The sequence below is a fragment of the Solea senegalensis genome, linkage group LG1 (genome assembly GCF_019176455.1).
Source record: "Solea senegalensis isolate Sse05_10M linkage group LG1, IFAPA_SoseM_1, whole genome shotgun sequence".
NCBI lineage: Eukaryota > Metazoa > Chordata > Actinopteri > Pleuronectiformes > Soleidae > Solea > Solea senegalensis.
This window is the reverse complement of record NC_058021.1, coordinates 5,564,854-5,585,728: the sequence shown is the minus strand read 5'-3', so window position 1 is coordinate 5,585,728 and position 20,875 is coordinate 5,564,854. Positions and strand designations below refer to the sequence as shown.

General features: G+C 39.8%; 4 protein-coding genes across 6 annotated transcripts; 3 read left to right on the top strand and 1 right to left on the bottom strand.

The window, feature by feature from the left end:
* The first annotated feature begins 575 nt into the window (after window positions 1-575).
* orc2 (origin recognition complex, subunit 2) lies at window positions 576-6,602 on the top strand. The gene is made up of 15 exons (XM_044041194.1): window positions 576-1,445; window positions 1,918-2,082; window positions 2,929-3,015; window positions 3,352-3,441; window positions 3,542-3,573; window positions 3,873-3,930; window positions 4,032-4,345; window positions 4,441-4,550; window positions 4,668-4,800; window positions 4,925-5,021; window positions 5,509-5,655; window positions 5,741-5,912; window positions 6,000-6,061; window positions 6,148-6,266; window positions 6,348-6,602. The coding sequence occupies exons 1-15, from the start codon at window positions 1,376-1,378 to the stop codon at window positions 6,429-6,431; spliced, it is 1,740 nt and encodes a 579-aa protein (XP_043897129.1). The 5' UTR covers window positions 576-1,375; the 3' UTR covers window positions 6,432-6,602.
* On the bottom strand, window positions 6,428-9,741 carry cfap410 (cilia and flagella associated protein 410). Of its 3 annotated transcripts, XM_044041195.1 has the most exons (8): window positions 9,524-9,741; window positions 9,382-9,400; window positions 8,916-8,962; window positions 8,598-8,827; window positions 8,043-8,193; window positions 7,425-7,524; window positions 7,209-7,343; window positions 6,428-6,487 (listed from the first exon to the last, which is right to left on the bottom strand). In XM_044041195.1, the coding sequence occupies exons 1-8, from the start codon at window positions 9,598-9,600 to the stop codon at window positions 6,428-6,430; spliced, it is 819 nt and encodes a 272-aa protein (XP_043897130.1). In that variant the 5' UTR covers window positions 9,601-9,741. The 3 variants fall into 3 exon arrangements, with proteins under 3 accessions (XP_043897130.1, XP_043897132.1, XP_043897131.1); XM_044041197.1 differs by lacking the exon at window positions 9,382-9,400 and having other exon boundaries at window positions 8,916-8,929; window positions 9,524-9,584; XM_044041196.1 differs by lacking the exon at window positions 6,428-6,487 and having other exon boundaries at window positions 6,660-7,343.
* A 196-nt stretch (window positions 9,742-9,937) lies between these two features.
* Window positions 9,938-12,640, top strand: rpl37a (ribosomal protein L37a). The gene is made up of 4 exons (XM_044041596.1): window positions 9,938-10,018; window positions 11,040-11,168; window positions 11,324-11,406; window positions 12,491-12,640. Exons 1-4 carry the CDS (start codon window positions 10,016-10,018, stop codon window positions 12,552-12,554), a joined length of 279 nt encoding a protein of 92 aa, XP_043897531.1. The 5' UTR covers window positions 9,938-10,015; the 3' UTR covers window positions 12,555-12,640.
* Window positions 12,641-14,279: 1,639 nt separating this feature from the next.
* On the top strand, window positions 14,280-19,271 carry pecr (peroxisomal trans-2-enoyl-CoA reductase). Its single transcript, XM_044017647.1, has 8 exons — window positions 14,280-14,440; window positions 15,119-15,252; window positions 15,334-15,499; window positions 16,712-16,793; window positions 16,893-16,989; window positions 17,081-17,191; window positions 17,862-17,973; window positions 18,410-19,271. The coding sequence occupies exons 1-8, from the start codon at window positions 14,329-14,331 to the stop codon at window positions 18,490-18,492; spliced, it is 897 nt and encodes a 298-aa protein (XP_043873582.1). The 5' UTR covers window positions 14,280-14,328; the 3' UTR covers window positions 18,493-19,271.
* The last annotated feature ends 1,604 nt before the right edge of the window (window positions 19,272-20,875 follow it).

Sequence of the window (20,875 nt, the reverse complement as noted above, 5' to 3'; positions counted from 1 at the left end):
TCCGACGCTGTGGTGTGCTGGGGCGGGAGCACAACTTAGGCAGACTTCCACAGACTAGAAAAACTCATCAGGCGGGCCGGCTCTGTGGTAGGAATGAGGCTGGACCCTCTGGTGACAGTGGCAGAGAGAAAAAATGTGGACAAACTGCTGAGCATCCTGGACAATGCCAGCCACCCTCTGCACACTGTCATCAGCAGCCAGAGGAGCCACAGAAGCCTCAGCAACAGGCTGCTCCTCCCAAAGTACAGGACCAACAGGCTGGGGGACTCGTTTGTCCCCCGGGCCATCAAACTGTACAACTCCTCACTGGGGAGGAGGAGGGCAAACAAAACAAACAGTACAACACTATGTCCATAATCACAACTCACTGAAATGTGCAATAACCACAACAATAACAACATAATAACATGTGCAATAAAACCTTATAGACAGTGCAATAAAACCCTGGGCAATATGGGGTAACTGTAGGTGACAGACAGACAGACGAGTTTATTGATCCCTTTGGGAGGTTCCCTCAGGGAAATTAACACTGTGTGTGTGTGTACCTGTGTGTGTATGTATGTGCATGTGTATATGTATGTATGTATATATGTATATATACTACCAGTGAAATGTTTGGACACACCAGTCAAAAGTTTGGACACACTTCCTCATTCAAGTAAATGGAAAGGTATGTCAAAACTTTTGACCGGTAGTGTATATACTGTATCAGTGGTGTTTGCTCTAAGACAGCAAGGGAAGCTCAGCTTCCACTGAAATGTCATCAAATATGTACTGTGTTGTATTCGAAACGGCTCCACGGCAGAACCTGTTTTCAGTGTCGCAGAAACATACAGGACAGCTATAGCTGCCGCCCATCTTCTGTATTAGTATTGAATTAACTCCTTTTGCTATCTACAGAGGACATTTAGGGCTTTTCAATGATACCAAATGTGAAGGGGTGGGGCTTTGGTCACAATATTTCTTATTAATTTAAATGTATTTTTTTCCGTGGTAGTCAGGAAGATATTATTGTATTTATATTTTCATTTTTTGTGGATAGGCCAAACGGCATTCTGGGAAATAGTGTTTTCACTAAAGCGGCTGTTCTGATTGGCCACCGTGTGACCCTTCACTGGTCACGTGGTTTAAAAACTTCAGGAGGATGGCGCGGAAAATTGTGTCGCTGTCTTCTGTCTCCGCTCTCTGCTCAGGAGTCTCGCGTTGACGTTTCACCGGACAAACAATAACATTAGCGAGGGAGTCGCGTCAGTTTCGATAAGTTATATCATTCCTTTGCGTTTGTTGGTGATATTCTGCGTGCAGCCGCTTGGCCACGGTTCTTCTCAGCTAAAAACACACTGAGGTCTGAGGTGAGTGACGTCACTCCTCAGCCATGAGTGTGTTGGAAGTGAAGTTCATCGGAGATGGGGACGTCGTGGAACACATCGTGGACAAACAGGAGGGTAAGAAGGAACCACGGAGTCAATGAAGTGGATTTATAGTCAAGACTCTGCTCTTTCGCTCTCTGTCTGTCTCTCTTTCACTGTCTCTCTCTGTCTGCCTGTCTCTATCTACCTGTCTCTATCTCGGTTTAAAATTTCAGTTTCAAAGGGCTTTATCGGCATGGGAATATGTTTATATTGCCAAAGCAAGTGTTAAAAAAAAATAAAACAATTGTGTAGTGACAAAATGAAAGATGAGGCATGGAAAAAAAATAAACAAGTATAAATACAGTCATAATAGTACATACAAATACATGTATGAAATTTTGTGATCTTAATTTTCATGGGTTAAATAGGTTTTGTGGATTCATTTTTGGAGAGGGGACAGAAATGGCTGTCATCCTAAAGGTTGCAGACCCCTGGGTTAGGGAATGCATTATGTCTATGATGTGTCCTCACTAAGATATAAAAACAAGTTTGTGTGTGTGTTTAGGTGTGCAGAGCAGCAGTGCGGCTGTCCACAAGTTGGTGACATTGAAGAACCCGGCCAGACGGCAGCGCAGAGAAGATGGAGCAGCAGCAGCAGCAGCAGATGATGATGATGATGCACATTGTTCCTACGATGAGAAGAATTATGTCCAAGCTTTAGGAACAGAAGGTGAGTGAGACAACTGAATGCGCTTAAAAACCAAAGACGACTCACTACCACTTTGTCATTTGATACCAATATCACAACCTCGATGTCAGTCTGATGAACTACGAAGCTTTTAACGACACAGTTTGTGCTGATAATCAGCCTAAACAAACTGTTTCTACTGTGTTTAACAAATACAGATGGCATCATACCACTTTTTTCGTGTCCGATATCTCAACCTGGAGTATCTGCCGATACTGATATCAGTCCAATACAGTCATTTTAGATCTTTCGGACTGATACTGAGTATAATATCGGCTCATCCCTAGTTACAAATATTCCCACAGAGAAGAAATAAACAGCGCACACAAAATTCTGTTGTTTAATGGAAGCATTTATCTAATGTTTACGTGGGTTTGGATAGTATCAGATTTAAGTTTTTCTTTTTCCCATATCCAGTCCAGTCAGTACATTTACGCAACAAAAACATGGTTAAGTCCAGACCAGTACATTTATGCTCCGTCAGCTTAAATGATGTTTTAAAGTTCATGGATATTATAGGAAGACTCAGAATGGCATTTGACATGTTAACTAGCAACAACAGCTGTACCTGAATATTATTACAACTTTTTTTTGTTGAAACTTGTCACCACATCATAGAAAACACTATCATGTTACAGTATAAAGTGCATCTAATTTAAAGTAACACAAGTAATACTACCTGGCTTTATCAAGGTTGTAATGTTTGTAGGAATTATATTATTGTTGAATCTGTTTTAGAATCTTGTCCACATTCACATGTCTATGTACAGTGTATTAACGCATCATGTCTGTGTGACGTGCATGCGGTGCTTTTTCTTGGTTTTCCAGAGGATGAGGATGGTGTGTCTAGAGTGGCTGGATCCTCCATTTTCACCTTTCAGAAAGTTAAACGAGGCCACAGCATGGCCCTAACTGGTGAGTCTCCCGTACACACACACACACGCTGTCTGTCGTGGATGCATGAACCTTGCATTGTATAGCATCAAAGTGCACGATTTATTCTTGACAAATGAAAGCACTCAGATAGCACAGATCTCTGCTAAGGTCAGTTGCCCACAGTGCCAGAGTCACCACCAATATCTAAACATTTCTTTCTTGACCATAACCAAATTCCCTGACTTTTTGAGTTACTCTCCTCACAAATAGACAGACAAACAAATGCTGCCAGAAATGTATGTCAATTATTCTGAAATGTAACCTCTTTGGCAGATTATAGAATGTCTTTTTGAATGTTGTGTTTTGTGTCCTTAGCAAGTGAGTTAGCACGGACTCCTGGGAAAAGCGTGACTTTCAGCAAGACCCCAAATATTGAACCCTCCACTCCAACTCGAAAAGGCCATAGTGAGTCCAGTGAATTTTCAAACAATATTTTTTGCATACGTGTGTTTTCTGTTTATGTACAACTTATTAATGTAATGTCTCCCTCCTCCTTGCTAACCAGATCCCAAAGGGGAAGGTCGGACACCAAAGAAGGTGAGACAGGGAAGCTTTTCTGCTTTAAAATGTCTAAAAAGTTATTTCTAGTCAAAGTCAACTGACCTATCAAATGCCATCAAGTGACTATTAGTTAGCCAGTGTGTTCTGTTTTGTTATTTCATTTTATTGTGTGTATTTGTCACTAATGGATCACTAATGTCATCAAATTGGGTCTTTTGTTATTGTTTAGATTGAGAAACCACTAACAGCAGAAATAACCCCGTGTGCATTTAAGCATCTCTGTTGACGCACAGAGGATGTTTTCAAGCTCTAATCTTTGCTTCATTTCCAAACAGAACAAGAAGGTCCAGTTTGTATCCACAACACCCCACAGGCTCAGGAGGAGAATTACAAGTGAGTTTGATATGTTTTAATGGAAGTTTCTCCTCTTACAGTAACTAAGCAATGTTAACTGAGACTTCAGTAATCATCTACAGCTGTTTTTATCATTTCAGCTCCGAGCCTTCGGTCAGACAGTGACAGCGAGCTGTCGCCCTCAGACTCTGGAGAAGAGGAGGATGAAGATGGGATAGAAGAAGACCAGAAAGTAAAGAAAGAGGATAAAGAGAACGTGAAGACTTTGAGAACCCCGAGTAAAGGCTCATCTGCAGCTCTCTACAAGACTCCCGCCAAGAAGAGCAAGAGCAACACTTCTGAAGCCCCCAACCAGCCCACTATGGTTGAAGAATATTTTGAGGCCCATGGCACATCAAAAGTCTTGACATCAGACCGCACCCTCGAGCGTCTACACACCCCCAAACTGGACAGGGTCAGTGTATAAAGCCCCAAAGCCTCAATGTGTTGCATCTGCTACTTTCTCGATTTTTTTAAGGTGGAATATTTTTCTTTATTTTATGTCTGCAGGAGACGTTGGTGAGGCTTTTAGAGGGAAAACAGTCCTGCTATACAAAAGACATTCAGCAGCTTCACAACAAACATAGAAAGCACTTTAGTAAATGGATGTTACAGTTACAGTGAGTGTGTTTTTGAACTTTCTTACCAAGAATTTTCTCTCTGCTTTGTTGCTATTGCTTGTTAAAATTGGTTCCAAAAAAAGAAAAGAAAACAGGAGGGTATGTGTTTACATATAGGTTGGGCTTCAGTGTTCTGGTCTATGGTTTGGGAAGCAAAAAAGCTCTGCTGGAGGACTTCCGTGTGTCTAACTTGGCACAAGAAATCCACCTTGTGGTCAATGGATTCTTCCCCTCTATTACTCTTAAATCGGTCAGTATCCTTGCAAATGCACATTCAACAAACAAACCAGATGTAGGAACATGAGTTGAAATTTCAAGACCCCAAAATGTTATAATCATGCCTTAATTATGTATAATATATATTTTGATTGCAGATCTTGAATGCTCTGACATGCGAGATCCTTGACCATCAAGGAAGTTTCCGAACACCCTCAGACCAGATCATGTTCATCGCTCAGACTCTTAGAGACAGTGAGTCCATCTCTGTCAGATTAATTGTGTTGAAGTTAGGGGTGGGAGTCCCAGCGTACCTCACGATACAGCGATTCTGTGATAATCATTGTATTGCAAGACAACCGTAAAGCAATATGTCAAGATATCTGTCTAAATGATGAAAACAAAATGTGAAAAGTAAAAAAGTGCAGGATTTCTCTTTTTATTCACAACATAGAGAACAAAGTGCATAAAGTCTATGTATTTTATGTGGACGGCGCATCTTTTGATGCAGATTTCTCCACCATTATCCCACTGTAAACGCCCTCTTCTTCGGCCAGGTAACTTCCACCCAAGTTTTCCTCATTCATTTGAGCAGTGCCACCATGAGGAGACATGAAGTAGTGACACCTGGCGAGGGAAACTGGCAGGAACTGTTTACGTTAGAGCACCTTGATTTTCTTGTTGATATTTGCCCCGGCGTATTGACCCACCCCTATTTTACAATCAAGCATGTTCCTCACAGGCCCAGATCTACATGTGTACTTGCTCATCCATAACATCGATGGACCCATGTTGCGAGGAGAGAAGACTCAGAGTGCACTGGGGCAGCTGGCATCCCTCCCCAACCTGCACTTGGTGGCTTCTCTAGACCACATCAATGCTCCACTGGGTAGGTGGTCATAAGTGTTTGTAGAGCAGAGTCAATTATTCCGAGATGCACTTTTGCAGCCGAGTCTCTCCTGTGTTTTCCCCAGTGTGGGACCAGTTTCAGCAGAGTCAGTTTAACTGGTTGTGGTGGGAGTGTGTGACGTTCCAGCACTACGCAGAAGAGACATCGTATGAGAACTCACTCCTGGTGCAGCAGACTGGCGCACTCGCACTGTCCTCTCTCACGCACGTGCTCCGCAGCTTGACGTCCAATGCAAGGTAACACATACTTGTTAATATAACAAGCTGTTAAATGGCTGATGTTTTGACTTGACTTCCTCATGTCTGCGTTTCCTCTTTTTGCAGAGGAATCTTTAAGCTGCTGGTGAAATTTCAGTTGGAAAACAAAGACAATCCTTCATACACAGGTGCATTAAAGTGTTTAACAGTTTTTTAGCACAACGCGACTTATATACGATATATTGTTGTAATGTTTTCTTGTCACTATCTGCAGGTTTGTCATTCCAAGATTTCTACCAGCGTTGTCGAGAGGCGTTCTTGGTCAACTCCGACCTCACGCTGAGGACTCAGCTGACGGAGTTCAGAGACCACAAATTGATACGAACGCGCAAGGTGGAGCTCTGTTTTAATTTCAGAGGTCACGGCTCATACTCCATAAATGCCATAAATCTCATCATTTCCTTAATTCCCCAGGGTGCAGACGGAGTGGAGTGTCTGATCGTTGCTGTGGACTCAAGCACTTTGATGGATTTCTTGGAGAACGAGGAGGGTGACTAAAATGAGGATGTTCCCTCCTTAATGCCTGATAAATATAATTCATGAACTGGCTTTCCCTGCAAGGAAAATGTTTGGCTGAATCAGTCACTGATGTGCACATTTGCTATGAGACATGTACCCAGCTAACTCTTTAAATAAAGGGTTTAAGTCAACTTTACTGATGAAATGCTACAATTTGTCCCCAGTGTTTCTTTTATAGTGCTGCGATCTTTCAACACTAACATTTGATTGAAGTTAATATATTGCATTTTATTCTTACTAGTTACAGAAATAGATTTACATTTAACAACATGTACATTCATTTGTTCTTACAAGGCAAGTAGGCATGCTGCTCTGAAAAAACAACGCCAAGGAAATGACACGATTTCTCCACAAGAGAACAGGAGCGTGTAATTTAAAAGAATCGTTGACGATGATTACATGGACACCAATTATCCAGATATTGACCGTAGTATGGATTATAAAACAAGATCAGGTGTGGATGAGTTGGTAATGGAATATACTACTATACTCAAACTGGAATATGTCACATGTCATTCTGATTATTGCTTTTATTTGCATAGGACCTTGTTCTGATTATATGGCCGTGACTTACTCAGACTATTTTCTTAATTGTGGTAAGGCTGGAATATTGCTGTCCATGTAACCATATTGATTGAAAACACATCAACACATGCTTATTGAATTCAGTAGATCCCAGAAGAGACAGAGTGCATGTGCACCAATGGTGTCAAGACATTGTTTTTTTCAGTGCTGGATGTCTACAGTTTTCTGTACCTGCAGTGACTCTGTGAGAGTCTCAGGGTCTAGTGTGTAAGTCTGGAGTCTGTTCTGTGCAGCTGTGTGCACGATGCGAAGCTCCTCTTCGTTTAAATCGTTCAGCAGTAGCAGAATGGCATCAAGAGTGTGGGTCTGAAAATTCAATCCAAGCGATCAGTGAGTGGCCGACACAAATGAGAACATTTCAGATTTTCTTGACAGGTGAGAGGCTACCTTTTTTATCAGTGATCTGGTTTCTCTGGTCGATGGAGAGGAAAGTGAGGGGAACTTGTCTCTGGACAGGGGCTTCATCCCCAACTCTTCCCTGATTTTACTAAGAAGTGAGCAATCAAGAAAAAGGGAATACGTTATAGTATGACTGAAGACACAAAGAAGCAACATGGTTCAGAAGTAAAATCTACTGTTCAAAACACCCAGTTGTTCAGCATTGTCATAGGATGAACACATGCCCCCATGTGCTGCTGTTGTATAGATGAAGGACACTACATTATTTGTTCACAAAGACCAAACAGAGGCAGAATAATAATATCAACAAGAAAAGTTGTACACTGTAGTATTAAAATAAGCCTTGAATGTGTGCATAAGTTACCTATTTAGTTGCATTATGGGGGAGTCAGACCCTGCATTTCACAGTTTGATGCAAAAACAACTTCAGTAACAATTACAATGACAGAATTTTTGATAAGGCCACCATAGTTTGCTGATGGGCTTAGGGAAGAAAGGGGTGAGTCCTTCATTTGTTACTGTCTGCAGTCTCACCATTAGTTGTCATTCATTCATAAACACAAGACCTTACATTTCTGTGAGTTTGTATTTATCTGTAAGGTTTACTTTGTTTCCTCCATGTTGTAGTTGTGTGGGTCATTCTCTGTCTCTGCTTCTGGAAGTCCATTTGTGGACAACTGGGTTTGGACACTGACTGGGGGCGTGGTGACCACTTCACCCTCCATCATAGCCAGAGCAATCTCGTCCTCCGTCACCACTGAACACACAAAACATTGTACAGGTGAGCTTGTGTTTTGTCAGCTGCTGTTTTCAAAGTCCAGAATTAACTTAACATGTTAACCTTCACACCCATGTGGAAATTTAAATCACAGTTTCACAGGTTTTACAATAGCAATTTCCAATTTCTCATTTGTTCACCCAGGGCTCAAGTTATAAGGATCATTTACATGGATGTAAAAGACACTCTTTACACTGAAAACTGCATTATTTGTGATTAAAATAATATAGTAATAATAATAACAAGAATAAAATAAAATAATGGTTTTGGTTATATTTTAGTGACCCCCACAGATGCACAATTTTACTACCTTTATAGGAGCTCAAATTTTTATAGAAGCTCAGTTGCCATTGGCTCCCACATAACTCGAACCCAGCACTAACCCTGATTGTCCAGCCTCTGCAGACGAGGCAGGCAGCGTAGCACAGTCAGCCGATACTTGGCGGACTCAGTTCCGCAACAGGGATTCTCAGCCAACCAGAGAACTCTGAGATGCGTCAGCAGCCGCAGATGAGAGAGCTCGGAGAGTGACGGGATCATGTTCCTCCTCAGGTACAGCTCACACAGAGACATACAGCCAGACAGAGGAGCGAGGGAGGCGATGCTGTTAACGCTGTGCAGCAGAAGAAAGGACATCACTGTCTGGTTTTGTTCCACAATGATTATATATTACAGTATTCAAGCAGGTGTGAGAGACCAACCTCAGAGTCAGCACCTTAATGTTGGGCATTTGGGATAAGATTGAAATCTGGGGAAAGAGAGTATAAGGGAATACTTAAAAAAAAAGGATACATTCTGGGATCTCGGTTGTATAACTTAATTTTACATATTTATTTTTCTGTTTATTATTTTCAGATGGCATAAATACATGTTTTTTTTTTAAAGAAATTCACCTTTGGTTCATCAAAAGTAAAGCAACAAGAGCAGGTTCAGTGTTTTGCGGTATGAAAATAACATGTCACTGCACACATGCTCTCTGTATATATGAATTAATAATCTGATTACATTCAAATGTCTCCATCTACATACTGATATTTTAATCATTTGTATTCTTTTATACTGCTATTGCATTTTTTTTATACTATTACAGTAAGACATCCATCTTTCCATCTGTCTAACATAACAAATATCATGTTTACTTTTTATTTATTTTATTTTATTACTCACATCTGTTAGGCTGCATCCCCTATGGAAAAGAATAATGAAATGTAACATTACTACATGTACAAACAAACTATTTGTAGAACCTCTATCATCGTCATGTAAACAGAGCGCTGACTTCTGGTAGTGGACGATGATAAATACTAACCAGCAGTTGAGCTTCTTCACGCTCTCCAGGTCCGAGGCCTTGGCCTTAGCGAGAACCAGTTTCCGTGTTAGCTTCATAGCACCGCGCTCCGTCGACTGGTAAGAATACGTTGTGTTTAATCCATTATAAATTCACAAACAAACAAAATAAAAAGCATTATGACATGCGGGCAAACAACTGAAGCAACTCCGCAGTACCAACAAGGATGTTGTCATCGGACGTATGAACACGCATGCGCGTATCTACCAACGCGTCCCTAGTTACGGCTTTATAAATTTATAGTTTCATAAAGACATCGTATCCATGATTGTAGAGTGTGTTACGAAGAATAAAAACATTGAGCCAAACTATTTTAAATGTAAGTTTAATTTCTACGGCCCTTTGGCTACTTTATTTGAAAACTCAATGTCCCATAATGCACCGTAACCGAGTGAGTAAATCGCGCTTGCGCCGTATGCTCTCTCTCTTTGGACCTCCGTCTCCACTGAAACGATGGTGAGCGAAGAATGTCCTCCACATAATCCACATCAATCTAATGTGTTTGTGCTATAATTTACATTATATCACATTCTGAAACGTAGCGACACCACCTCTTGTCAGACCCGAGTGGTTTTTGTGTTGCTTTAGGAATTGTAACGACAGATTAAACGATGTTTTCATGTCCTGCTAACACAGAAATGAGTGCCGCCATTGCTCCACTCAAACGGTTCTAGATGCCGGGCAGGATAGTCAGATACGCATGATATCGGTAGCAAAACCCTGAATGTCGCTATTGTTTGGAAACCCAGCCCAGTTAAAAAAAAGTTAATTCCGATATTAATGTTTCAATGTACCTGGTCGTTTCTTTATTACTTCAGGGTAATACAGCCTAGAGGCTAGCTCGGTAGCTAGCTATTCCGCTTGTGACAGAAGCTAATGCTAAGTGGTTCTGCTGTGTTTGCTGCTTTCAGGCACAAAATGTGCTTAACTCAATGTGATGTGAAGGACTTACTACTCCAATACTGTCAACCTCATCCGTATGACCACGCGTGTCAGTATTTGGATGTTTTACAAGGGTTTATTTTCTTATTTCTTGATGGCAACTTTGAGGGTTCTGTTACAGTCATGTGTCTGAAGTGTAAACCTCACTCTATCCCAGTGCTTGTTACTACCTGTTTGCTGGAAGCATTTTAACATTAGGGTGGGAGTTGCTACTTGATGTCTCCTTGCGTCAAGAGATGCCCCATCGGATTTTGTACCCAAATGTTTAAATGCACTTATTGTAAGTCGCTTTGGATAAAAGCGTCTGCTAAATGACATGTAGTGTAATCCACATTCAATACACAGATCTTATGCGCTTATTGTCAACATGTCTTCTTTAGTTAGCCCAATATCGTGATGTATCACTCGGATTGTCACATTATATTGATCATCGTTGTATTGTATTATTGTTATTATCGTGGAGCATGTATCACAAGGTACCCTGCGATTCCCACCCCTACTGTAACAGTCATCGACTTCTTTATAATCTTCACAGGCCAAGCGCACCAAGAAGGTGGGGATCGTTGGTAAATATGGTACGCGTTATGGCGCGTCGCTGAGGAAGATGGTGAAGAAAATTGAAATCTCCCAGCATTCAAAATACACCTGCTCTTTCTGTGGCAAGGTAAGCACAATCTCAGTGGGAATTGTTCATACTCCACTGCAGCTAATTCTTGTTTGCAAATATGAGTGAAGCTGATGGCACAATTTTATGGTTCAAGATTCACTCACCATGCTTATATATTTTACATGTATAACAAAATATTTTTCTATTGACAGACCAAGATGAAGAGGAGGGCTGTTGGTATCTGGCATTGTGGGTCCTGCAGGAAGACTGTAGCTGGAGGTGCCTGGACATACAAGTAGGTTTATTTAGGTTTTTTCCAAAGATAGGTTTGAAGGTGACCTGATTGCTCTTGTTTAAAAGAAGAAGAAAACACTACCCTAGAGACTTTTTTTTGTTTATTTATGGTTAAACTCTTATCTCAAATAGCCACATTCAGTTGTATTTCACTCAGTATGCTGTTAAACTCGTTTACTGTCCCATTTCAAACACCAGAGAAAAACTTATTCAATGAATAAATTGCATTAATGTCCTTTCCAAGCCATTCACCTTGCTTGTATTAGGCATATTCTGGTTTCCTGGTGGCTAGTTATATGCCAGTGTGTGTCTTTGTCAATTAAGTTGAAAATCCTCCTGTTAAGATGGTGGAGCATAAATTTGTTGGTCCAAAATTGCACTGCTCTGGTTTTCAGTGTTCTCACTCTTTCGTGCAATGGCACTTTCTCTTTCTGGGTCGAAGCCCATTGGTGGTGACTGCAGAGCGTTCTTGGAGAATCTAGACCAGTTTTGTCTAGATTCTTGCTAACGGGGCGTCAGTGTGGCAGTCACTCAGTGTGGCTGCCCGCTGCTCCTAATTCTAGGCAGGTTCCTAGTAGAGGATGGGTCAAATGCAGAGAAGAATTTCCATAAGGGGATTAAGAAAATGAAATTTTACTTCCATTTGCATTATATTATTGGTGTGTTGGTCCAACTTGATTTAATTCAATTTCATGTTTTGTAAACATGTAATTGTACTTGCTGACATTTAGCTGTCATCTCCAACATGAATTGTTTACAACTGAATGATCAAGGAGCACATTTATTTCCTGCCATGTGCAGTTGCTATTGTATTTCATTTTTGCAGTGACTTACTGTTAAACTTTGCATGTCCTTAAAAATGTAAATTAACACTGCAAGTTTAGTATAGATCTTGTTTGTAACAGCCCCCCAAATTACAAAATCATGTTTGCATACTTGTAAATAGAGCATCACTCAGGTTTTTGCAACACCTTTCCAAGAAAAAGAAATGTGTGCTCTAGTTGTAAAGTTGTGTGGAATTGGGTTGTGTCTTATTCTGGTTTTAATAAAAATTCACATTGTACGTCTTTTTCTTTTTTCCCCAGCACAACTTCCGCTGTCACAGTAAAGTCCGCGATCAGGAGACTGAAGGAGTTAAAGGACCAGTAAACCACTGCTATGATCATTGGTAGTTTTGTTTAATTTAACTGAGCTGGACATGACCAACGTTCAAAAATAAAGCGATCTGGAGTGGGTTCCTTTTTGTTTGTCTCTTTTATACATCTCGTCATGGTAGCAGTTACATCAGAACTTAAACGCTACATTCTCGCTCTCTCATTTCTCCCTACATGATGGAAGCTCAGGCCGCCAGTGAAGTCATCACATCAGTGCAACTGCCCAGTACATTTGCATAAGCGTTTACCCTGGTCTGTTTTTCTTTTTTATAGCCAATGAGATCAGTAATGACAGATTGGGCCTCTGCACCTGGTACTGATAATTCCAAAAATTGAATCATAAACGTCACCACCTAAAAAAGGGTACCACACTTAATATTTCACTGGACGTTAGCATTGATTATGGCACTCATACAGCCGTAGCATTGTTTCGATAAGTTTCTACAGGTTTGTCAGGTTTATTTCTGTCCAGTGTTGCAATAGTTTTTCACCAAGATATTGTATTGATGATTGTAGAGTTGGACCACTGCGCAAAACCTTCTCCAGCACATCCCAAAGATTATCAATGGGGTTAAGGTATGGACTCTGGTGGCCAATCTTTGTGAAAATTATGTCTCATGTTCTCTGAACCACTCACAAGTTGAGCCTTATGAATCCTGACATTGTCATCTTGGAATGTACTTGTGCCATCAGGGAGGAAAAAAAATCCCTTATTCCACTGATGGAATAATCTGGTCATTCAGGTAGTCAGCTGACCTTGTTCTTTGGGCACATCATATTGCTGAACCTAGACCTGACCAAGTGCAGCAACCCCAGATCAAAGCACTGCTCCCACAGGCTTGTATCCTTGGCACTAGGCATAATGGATGCATCTCTTCATCAGTTCAATCCAGGTAGTGACTTTTTCTTTTGTTGACTATAATACCTGTCAAATGGTAGGCGTAGAACACAAGGTGGTATAGGAGATAAAACGGTGTTAGTCATCATAAATTCCTGATGCTGTGTAAGTGTTTGCAGCAAATTTTGGTTTCATGGTTGTGACAATTGCCTTTTTTATTTGAAGCTTCAACTGGTAGCCCCCCATTTGACAGCTACAAACAAAGAAATTGTTATGATTATTTCATGTTGTCATCTTTCATCTGGGGCACCCCCAAATCTATATACTTGGGCTAACACTATTGGTTGCAGGCCTGTATCTGCTAATTTTCTATTTATTTTGATCCAAAGACTTCCCACAAATAAAAAATTTATAGTGCAATGGTATAGACATAAGGAAAGAAAAAAGTGTAGGTTGATAAGCTTTATGTTATACCTGTATGTTTCTTAATTTTTAATATATGTAACACTTAGAATGACTTGTAAATTCTGTAACTGCAAGGAACCAGTGTATTTAACAGAATTAGGGGCAAAATGTTTACTAGAACAATTTTGAAATAGGTATTAAAAAATAATAACATTACAATATTATAATATTACAATACTTTTTTTTATCAACTTTAATACAAGAAATACTTGTTTACATGTTGTATTTAATATCAGAAAATAACTTTTGATACTTAGTACAGTAGATGTCATACTTTGAGACATTTGCATGTAATGTAATATTATAAAACAAGTGACTTTTAGATACTTTATACTAGACTTTTTGCAGGAAACTTGAAGCAGCGAAGTCGCACCACAGACATGAACTATCATAAAACATCCGTTGGGGGGCGTAGTGTCACATACTACCTTCTTGTTCTACCAAACTGAAGTAGTCAAAAAAAAGTATGGCGACTTCCAGTGTTTTCAGACCAGGCTTGTTCAATAACAGAGTCGCAGTGGTGACGGGAGGAGGCACCGGCATCGGCAAAGCTATTTCTGCAGAGCTGCTGGAGCTCGGTGAGTGGCTCTGTCTGTGTTTGTGTCTGTGTTGTTATTTCTCCTCACGGAACAGAGGCTTCGATGTAGCCCTCTGCTCAATGACTGACTGCAGCTGCCAGGTGAACTTTGGCACAGACAAAAAGGCAGGCTAAAGGTAAAAGTCTGTGCATACATGTACAAGACTCAAACTGAAGAAATTATAAGCTATTTCTGTAAATTGAGTGGTTTTAGGGACCAAGACTAGAGTGTACGAAGGGGGCAGAGACCAGTGGTATTACATTTACACAGTGGTGTATTCTGCGTGATACCCACAGTAGACCACACTTCAATACACACTCCTACACATTTTCCACTCAGAACTTAATTACGGAAGAGTATTAGGGCTACATTTAAAAAATATTAAAATAATTTCTCAGAATAAAGTCAGAATTCTGAGATTGAAGTCAGAAATCTGAGAAAAAGTCATAATTGAACTCACTTTACTTTCTTTCAATTACATTTTTCGTCCCAAAGTTAATTCAGGAAAGTTGATTATATTATTCATGGTATTATTATTGTTATTATTATAATATATAAAATAATATAAAGAAGCCCAAATGAATGTCTATCATACATCTGATAATAAGTTGCACCGATTTATAAAGATCAGCATCAGCCAGAGAAAAACACAAATGTTGACCTCTAAATTAATTCCAGGCTGCAGTGTGGTGATCTCCAGTAGAAAGGCGGACAGGCTGGAGGAAGCAGCGCAGGAGATGAGACAAAAAATCCCTCCCTCCAGCCCTGCACGTGTCACTCCCCTACCCTGCAACATCCGCAATGAAGATGAGGTGAACCCCGCGCTAATTCACACATCATATATTATGTCCTGATCATTTTATGTCTTCTTGTTTGAACTTTCTGTGCTGCAGGTGAAAGCTCTTGTGTCCTCGGTGCTGAAGGAGTTCGGCAGAATAGACTTCCTAGTGAACAATGGAGGAGGACAGTTCAGCAGCCCAACAGAGCACATGTCCTACAAAGGCTGGAAAGCTGTGATAGACACCAACCTGACTGGAACCTTTCACTGCTGCAGAGAGGGTAAGCTGCAGGCAGTTAATGCTGTAGCTGCTTTCAAGCGTGGACTGTGGGTCATGTGAGGAGATTTGAGTCCAGTCAGTCTCCAGAGTCTGTCGGTCGCATATGAAGAATGAGAGAAACATTCACCCCTGCTCCGTAGGAGAAACTCACCCCTGCTGCCTTCTCACATGAGCTTACATGGACATTATACTGAGGTCATAGCTGGGAGTAGGCTGGAGAGTCTGTAGGACCCCCATCAGACCTGGTATTAACATCCGTCCTGAGTGATCAGATTTGAAGTACCAAAGTACACATCTGAACACTCTCAATGCATTCTGAATGTTTTTTCTTTTTTAATTCTTTATTTTTGGACTGCATTGATTGCAATACTTATACAAAGCATATAAAAAGCAGAGGGTTTTTGCAGACCACAATTTTGGAAGTTTTTGAACTTCTCACACAAAGTGCCCATTTGAACAAGAAACAATATTTTAAGTATGTCCAGGAGAGGTTAAGAAAATAAAAGATAGAATAAAATTGAAATAAATAAAATTGCAGGAGTACAATCTGGCTGCTTTACATTTTTGAATTTCTTAGTCCACAACTTGATATATCCTGTTTTCTTGAGGCAGAGAGAAAAAGTAATCCTCTCCATAACATAAATATAATTTACTGTATTTATCCATTTTTGTATTGTGGGAGGTTCAGGGAGTAACTGTCGCAAATGGCAAATGTGTTTTTTTTTTTTTATACCTTCTGGACAGAGACTCACTTTGTCCAGAAGGATCTCATAACCGGACAATCCCATAATACGTGCCAATAATCGACTGACACTAAGCAAAGGTGTTTTGTGGTTATGTTCACGCTTGGCAGCACCTATAAATCCAGGATGCATTTTAATCCCATTATGTGAACCGTTGTACTTGTTGTTATCCATGTGCCCCTGGTGGGCTGTGGAGGTACCACAGGACGTTAAAAATAATTTACACAGCTTTTAATTTTCAGGTTTTGAAATGCCAAAAAATGTCCATGATACATTTTTTTAAGTTGCTATGTTTTTGTGGATGGTTTATTTTATCTGTTTTAATTTTTGTCATTTTGTTTAAATGCCTTTCACAAACAGAGGCCTGAAAGTGTTATTTTCTGACTGTTAAAAAATAATATGAGGCTATGAGTGGAAATGCTTGATTCTATAGTTCTTGACATGAATGTGTTACTGTCCTTGCCACACAGTCTACACTGCCTGGATGAAACAGCACGGAGGTGCAATCGTCAACATCATTGCTGACATGTGGAAGGGTTTCCCAGGCATGGCGTAAGCAATGTCTCCCTCCAATTCCACACACTAACTATAATATGCTCTCTCATACACCCTTTTTCTGTCTGCTGAAACACTGTGTGTCCATCCTGACAGACACACTGGGGCAGCGAGGGCAGCGGTGGACAACTTAACCAAGAGTCTGGCCATCGAGTGGGCACACGCCGGAGTCAGAGTCAACGCTGTGGCACCTGTGTGTACAGATCATGACTTAAAGCACAATGGGTTTTGGACTTTTCCTGTGACATGTGGCATTTTAAATTTGCATATTTGTCTCGATACAGGGAACAATATTTTCCAAAACTGCTATGACAAACTACAAGGAGCTTGGACCAACACTTTTCAAGATGTCTATTCCATTCAGTCCTGCAAAGAGGCTGGGAGTACCAGAAGAGGTAATGCCTAAAATGTGAACTGCAGCTCTTGCTATGTGTAATGCCGCAGTCAGACTACACCATCTTTTGGTCTGTCACGATCATGATTATGCCACATTTGGCAATCACAGAGTCTTAATCCATGCCGTGACATGAGTGAAAGCTTTGACTGACCTAACGTGACCAATCGATGGTAGGTGAAATAAGGCTGTAAACAATCAGTGGTGTCAGAAGTGTTGTGTGTGATACTTGCTGTGTTGGATTATGAGAGGAGACAGGTTGGATCATCGCCCCCTCAAAGAAAACTAACGTAACTTCCTTTCCCCCTCTTTGCGTCATCATTTTGTTGGTTTATGCTCGGTACTCTTGCACGTGCAGAGTGCAGAGTGCTCTCATTGGTCCATGTCACTGGCGTAGAAGGCAGAACAAAAATGCCAGACTTTCTGCAGCAAGGGTGTGACGTATCTCAGATCCATCCTTGATTATCATTCGCTATGACATCCCTACACCATAAAAACAATTGTCTTTCAGGCCTGATTGTTCACGACGCCCCACGTCTGTGGGATTGGAATGTATTGTATGTATGTTCAGTCTGACAATAGATCTGAGCCACAGATAGATAAAGGATGTACAGAGTGTGTGTGTATGGCTCTCTCTCTTTTTTTTTTTTTAATATGCTCTCTTTTGTCAGGTCTCCTCAGCAGTGTGTTTCCTGCTCTCTCCTGCGGCCTCCTACGTCTCTGGAGCAACGTTGAAGGTTGATGCAGGACAGAGCCTGTACCACTCTATGTGGGAGATACCAGGTAAGTGCAGTCCTATAATAATACATACTCCATTAAAATCCATTAAAAATAAATGCATGTACAGAATGTGTGTGAGATAGGCATCTACTGAGCATACATGTATCAGACCACACATACATAAATAACTCATGTCTGCTAGCCTACTATTTTAATTGTCTTTTAAATCAAATGTTCTGTGTTCATAGCAGCATTTCATCAAGTCACATCTGGGATTATTTTTATTCACTGAAACTTTTATATTCATATTTCATCTGAATTAATTTACAGTAATTCTTTTCCATTGAAAATTACTTTTAATTGTACTTGAATCATTATTTTTATATACAATATGTTCACCTAAGATGAAATTAAAGGTAGACCTGGCCAACTGTACGTAAAATATAATTTCCAGATTCTGTGCTTGAACATTTCATCTTGTATTTTCTTGTTTTTCCAGACCATAGTGCATGGCCTGAAGCTCCAGAGGGAGAGAACCTGGAGTCTCTGAAGGAGCTGCTTCATCCTAAAAGCAAACTATAACAAAGCCCAGTATTAACATGTATATTTTGTCAAAGGACTGTGGCTCATGAGTTGTTCAAAACCCAGAAGTCATATTACTGAAACATCGTGGTGGACTGCTGATTTTTAGGCACTTATAACCGACATATATCCTATACATGATTGTTTGTAATTCAGAACAGCAGCAAAGTATGATCACTTTCCTGAATAATGCAATGTGACATCATGAAATACTTTTGGTCTTTGGTAAGTAAACATGCTGTCTTCAAACATGATTACCACAAAGTTCAGTACAAAGGAGACAGAAGAATAACATACATAAGACATAAAACAAGAAATGTAAATGATTCAGGAGACCTTTTTTCCAATGGTATGTTCTCTCGCTCACTCTCTATTTTGGCATTGATGGTTCATCAAGACAGTAAAATGTTATAGTAATGAATGAAAAACAAGTGCCTTACATCAATATAAAGAAATTGTCACTTTTAACTTTTAAGTCATTCTCACATTCATACAGTCAATTGAGAGTTTACAATTAACTCTGCATATTTTTGGACTGTGGGAGGAAACGGGAGAATCCAGAGAAAACCCATGCACACATGGGGAGAACATGCAAACTCCACACAGACAGGCCCCTGGTTGGAATAGGCCTTCTTTGCTATGAGGCAACAGGGTAACTGTCTGTCCAGCATATTGCAAAATGTTTTTTTTGGGGAAAAAGGTCTTTATTTTTAATGGTAGTGGTTTTTCACAAACATTTAATGCTCCTTGTTTAATAAAAACACAACTTGCATAATAAATACAATGTTTTGTCCATTCTCTGTATTTGATCATAAAATACTCTATCACAGGGTACATAGTAGATAGTGTTGTTTACTGTATTAAACATGCAAATTCAGATAGTGTTCCTTTTTGTTTTTAGGTCTCTAAAAAAAATGTTCATTTTATTTTGAAAATTAGGTACAACATGTAGAACAACTGCACTGGGGATGAAGTAAAAATGAGACAGAAATATCCTTTGGCCTTATCTTATGTTTTTGTCCATTATTTGTAATGACTTTGAATATGGTATTTATTTATAAAAATCACCAAGTGAACAGTGTCAGAGCTAATGCGGCCTCTGCTTTGTAGTTTCCACACATTATCCGTCATCAACCATAACCAACGCTTAGTGATTTGGTCCGCGTGAGCTGCCGTACTTCTGCCGTATTACGTCGATATCTGTCGCAACCTTAAGCCCGGCAGCAGAGGTCACTGTCACAACAAAACACTCAGGTACGGTGTTTCTTTTAATAATGGTTGTGTTTTTGGTTGCATATTCGTCAGCTGGTCAGACATAGTGACAACTTTTGATTAAATCAGAGAATAATGTGTTGTAAAACTATCGCCTTCGTTGTATTTGTTGATCGAAACACGTAGCTAGCTAGCACAATGCTAACAGAAGAAACGACGTCTGTCTCTACAAACAGTTATGTGTCTGCATTTTGATTTAAATGAGCCACATTTGTTTTTATGGTCAGTTGAGGGATCTTCTATTTTTGGTTTGAAAGTTTGTTAAGTATTTAAACTCAGTAGGAGAATGTGTTATTGTATTGTGAGGTCGTTATCAGTGAACTTTGCCTGCAACGTATGTATCATGTTATTAATAATTGATCATTATCAATAATCATCAAACAACACTGTCATTCAAATATATTGTCTGGATTAAGGCTTTTACTGAAATGTCAGTAATACCTACAGAGTAATGTTAAATCAGAAATATTCTCAAGACTTGGTGATAATTAGTGTAATTCTGAAATGTTAGTTACCTGTTCTCTGTAGACAAGTAACTGAAATTGAGGGACAACTTGTGAGGCACAACCAAACATTGAGGCTTTTATCATCCAATAGAGGTAACATTTTCTTCACAGCTAGATACTACTTAAAAAAATATTATACTTACAAGACAGATATGAGAGTCTGTTCAAGACATGACGTTTCCATAATTATTTCCTGTTGGAAGTTTGAAATATTCCTCATTGTATGTTTTTGAGACCATTCAAGTGTTAGTTCAAGACATAACATTTCCATAATTATTTCCTGTAGGAAGTTTGAAATATTCCTAATTGTATGTTTTTTTATTTTTAGGCTGAATTGGAAAAAAATACACTCCAAAATTTTGACTGCTGTGTCCAAACTTTAGACTGGTAGTGCATAGTGATTTAAGGTCAGACACAATGACAAGACGGTTGTTTGACTGACTGGCTTTTATGATTTGATTAATGATCTAGATGTGTTGTGATCTCCATAATTACATATTTAGACTTTAGACAATGCATGCATGCTAATAGCACACGTATCATGATCAGTAGCTGGAGATCAGACCTCTATAATAAGAGGTCATTTCTGACATTTTTTTCTATAT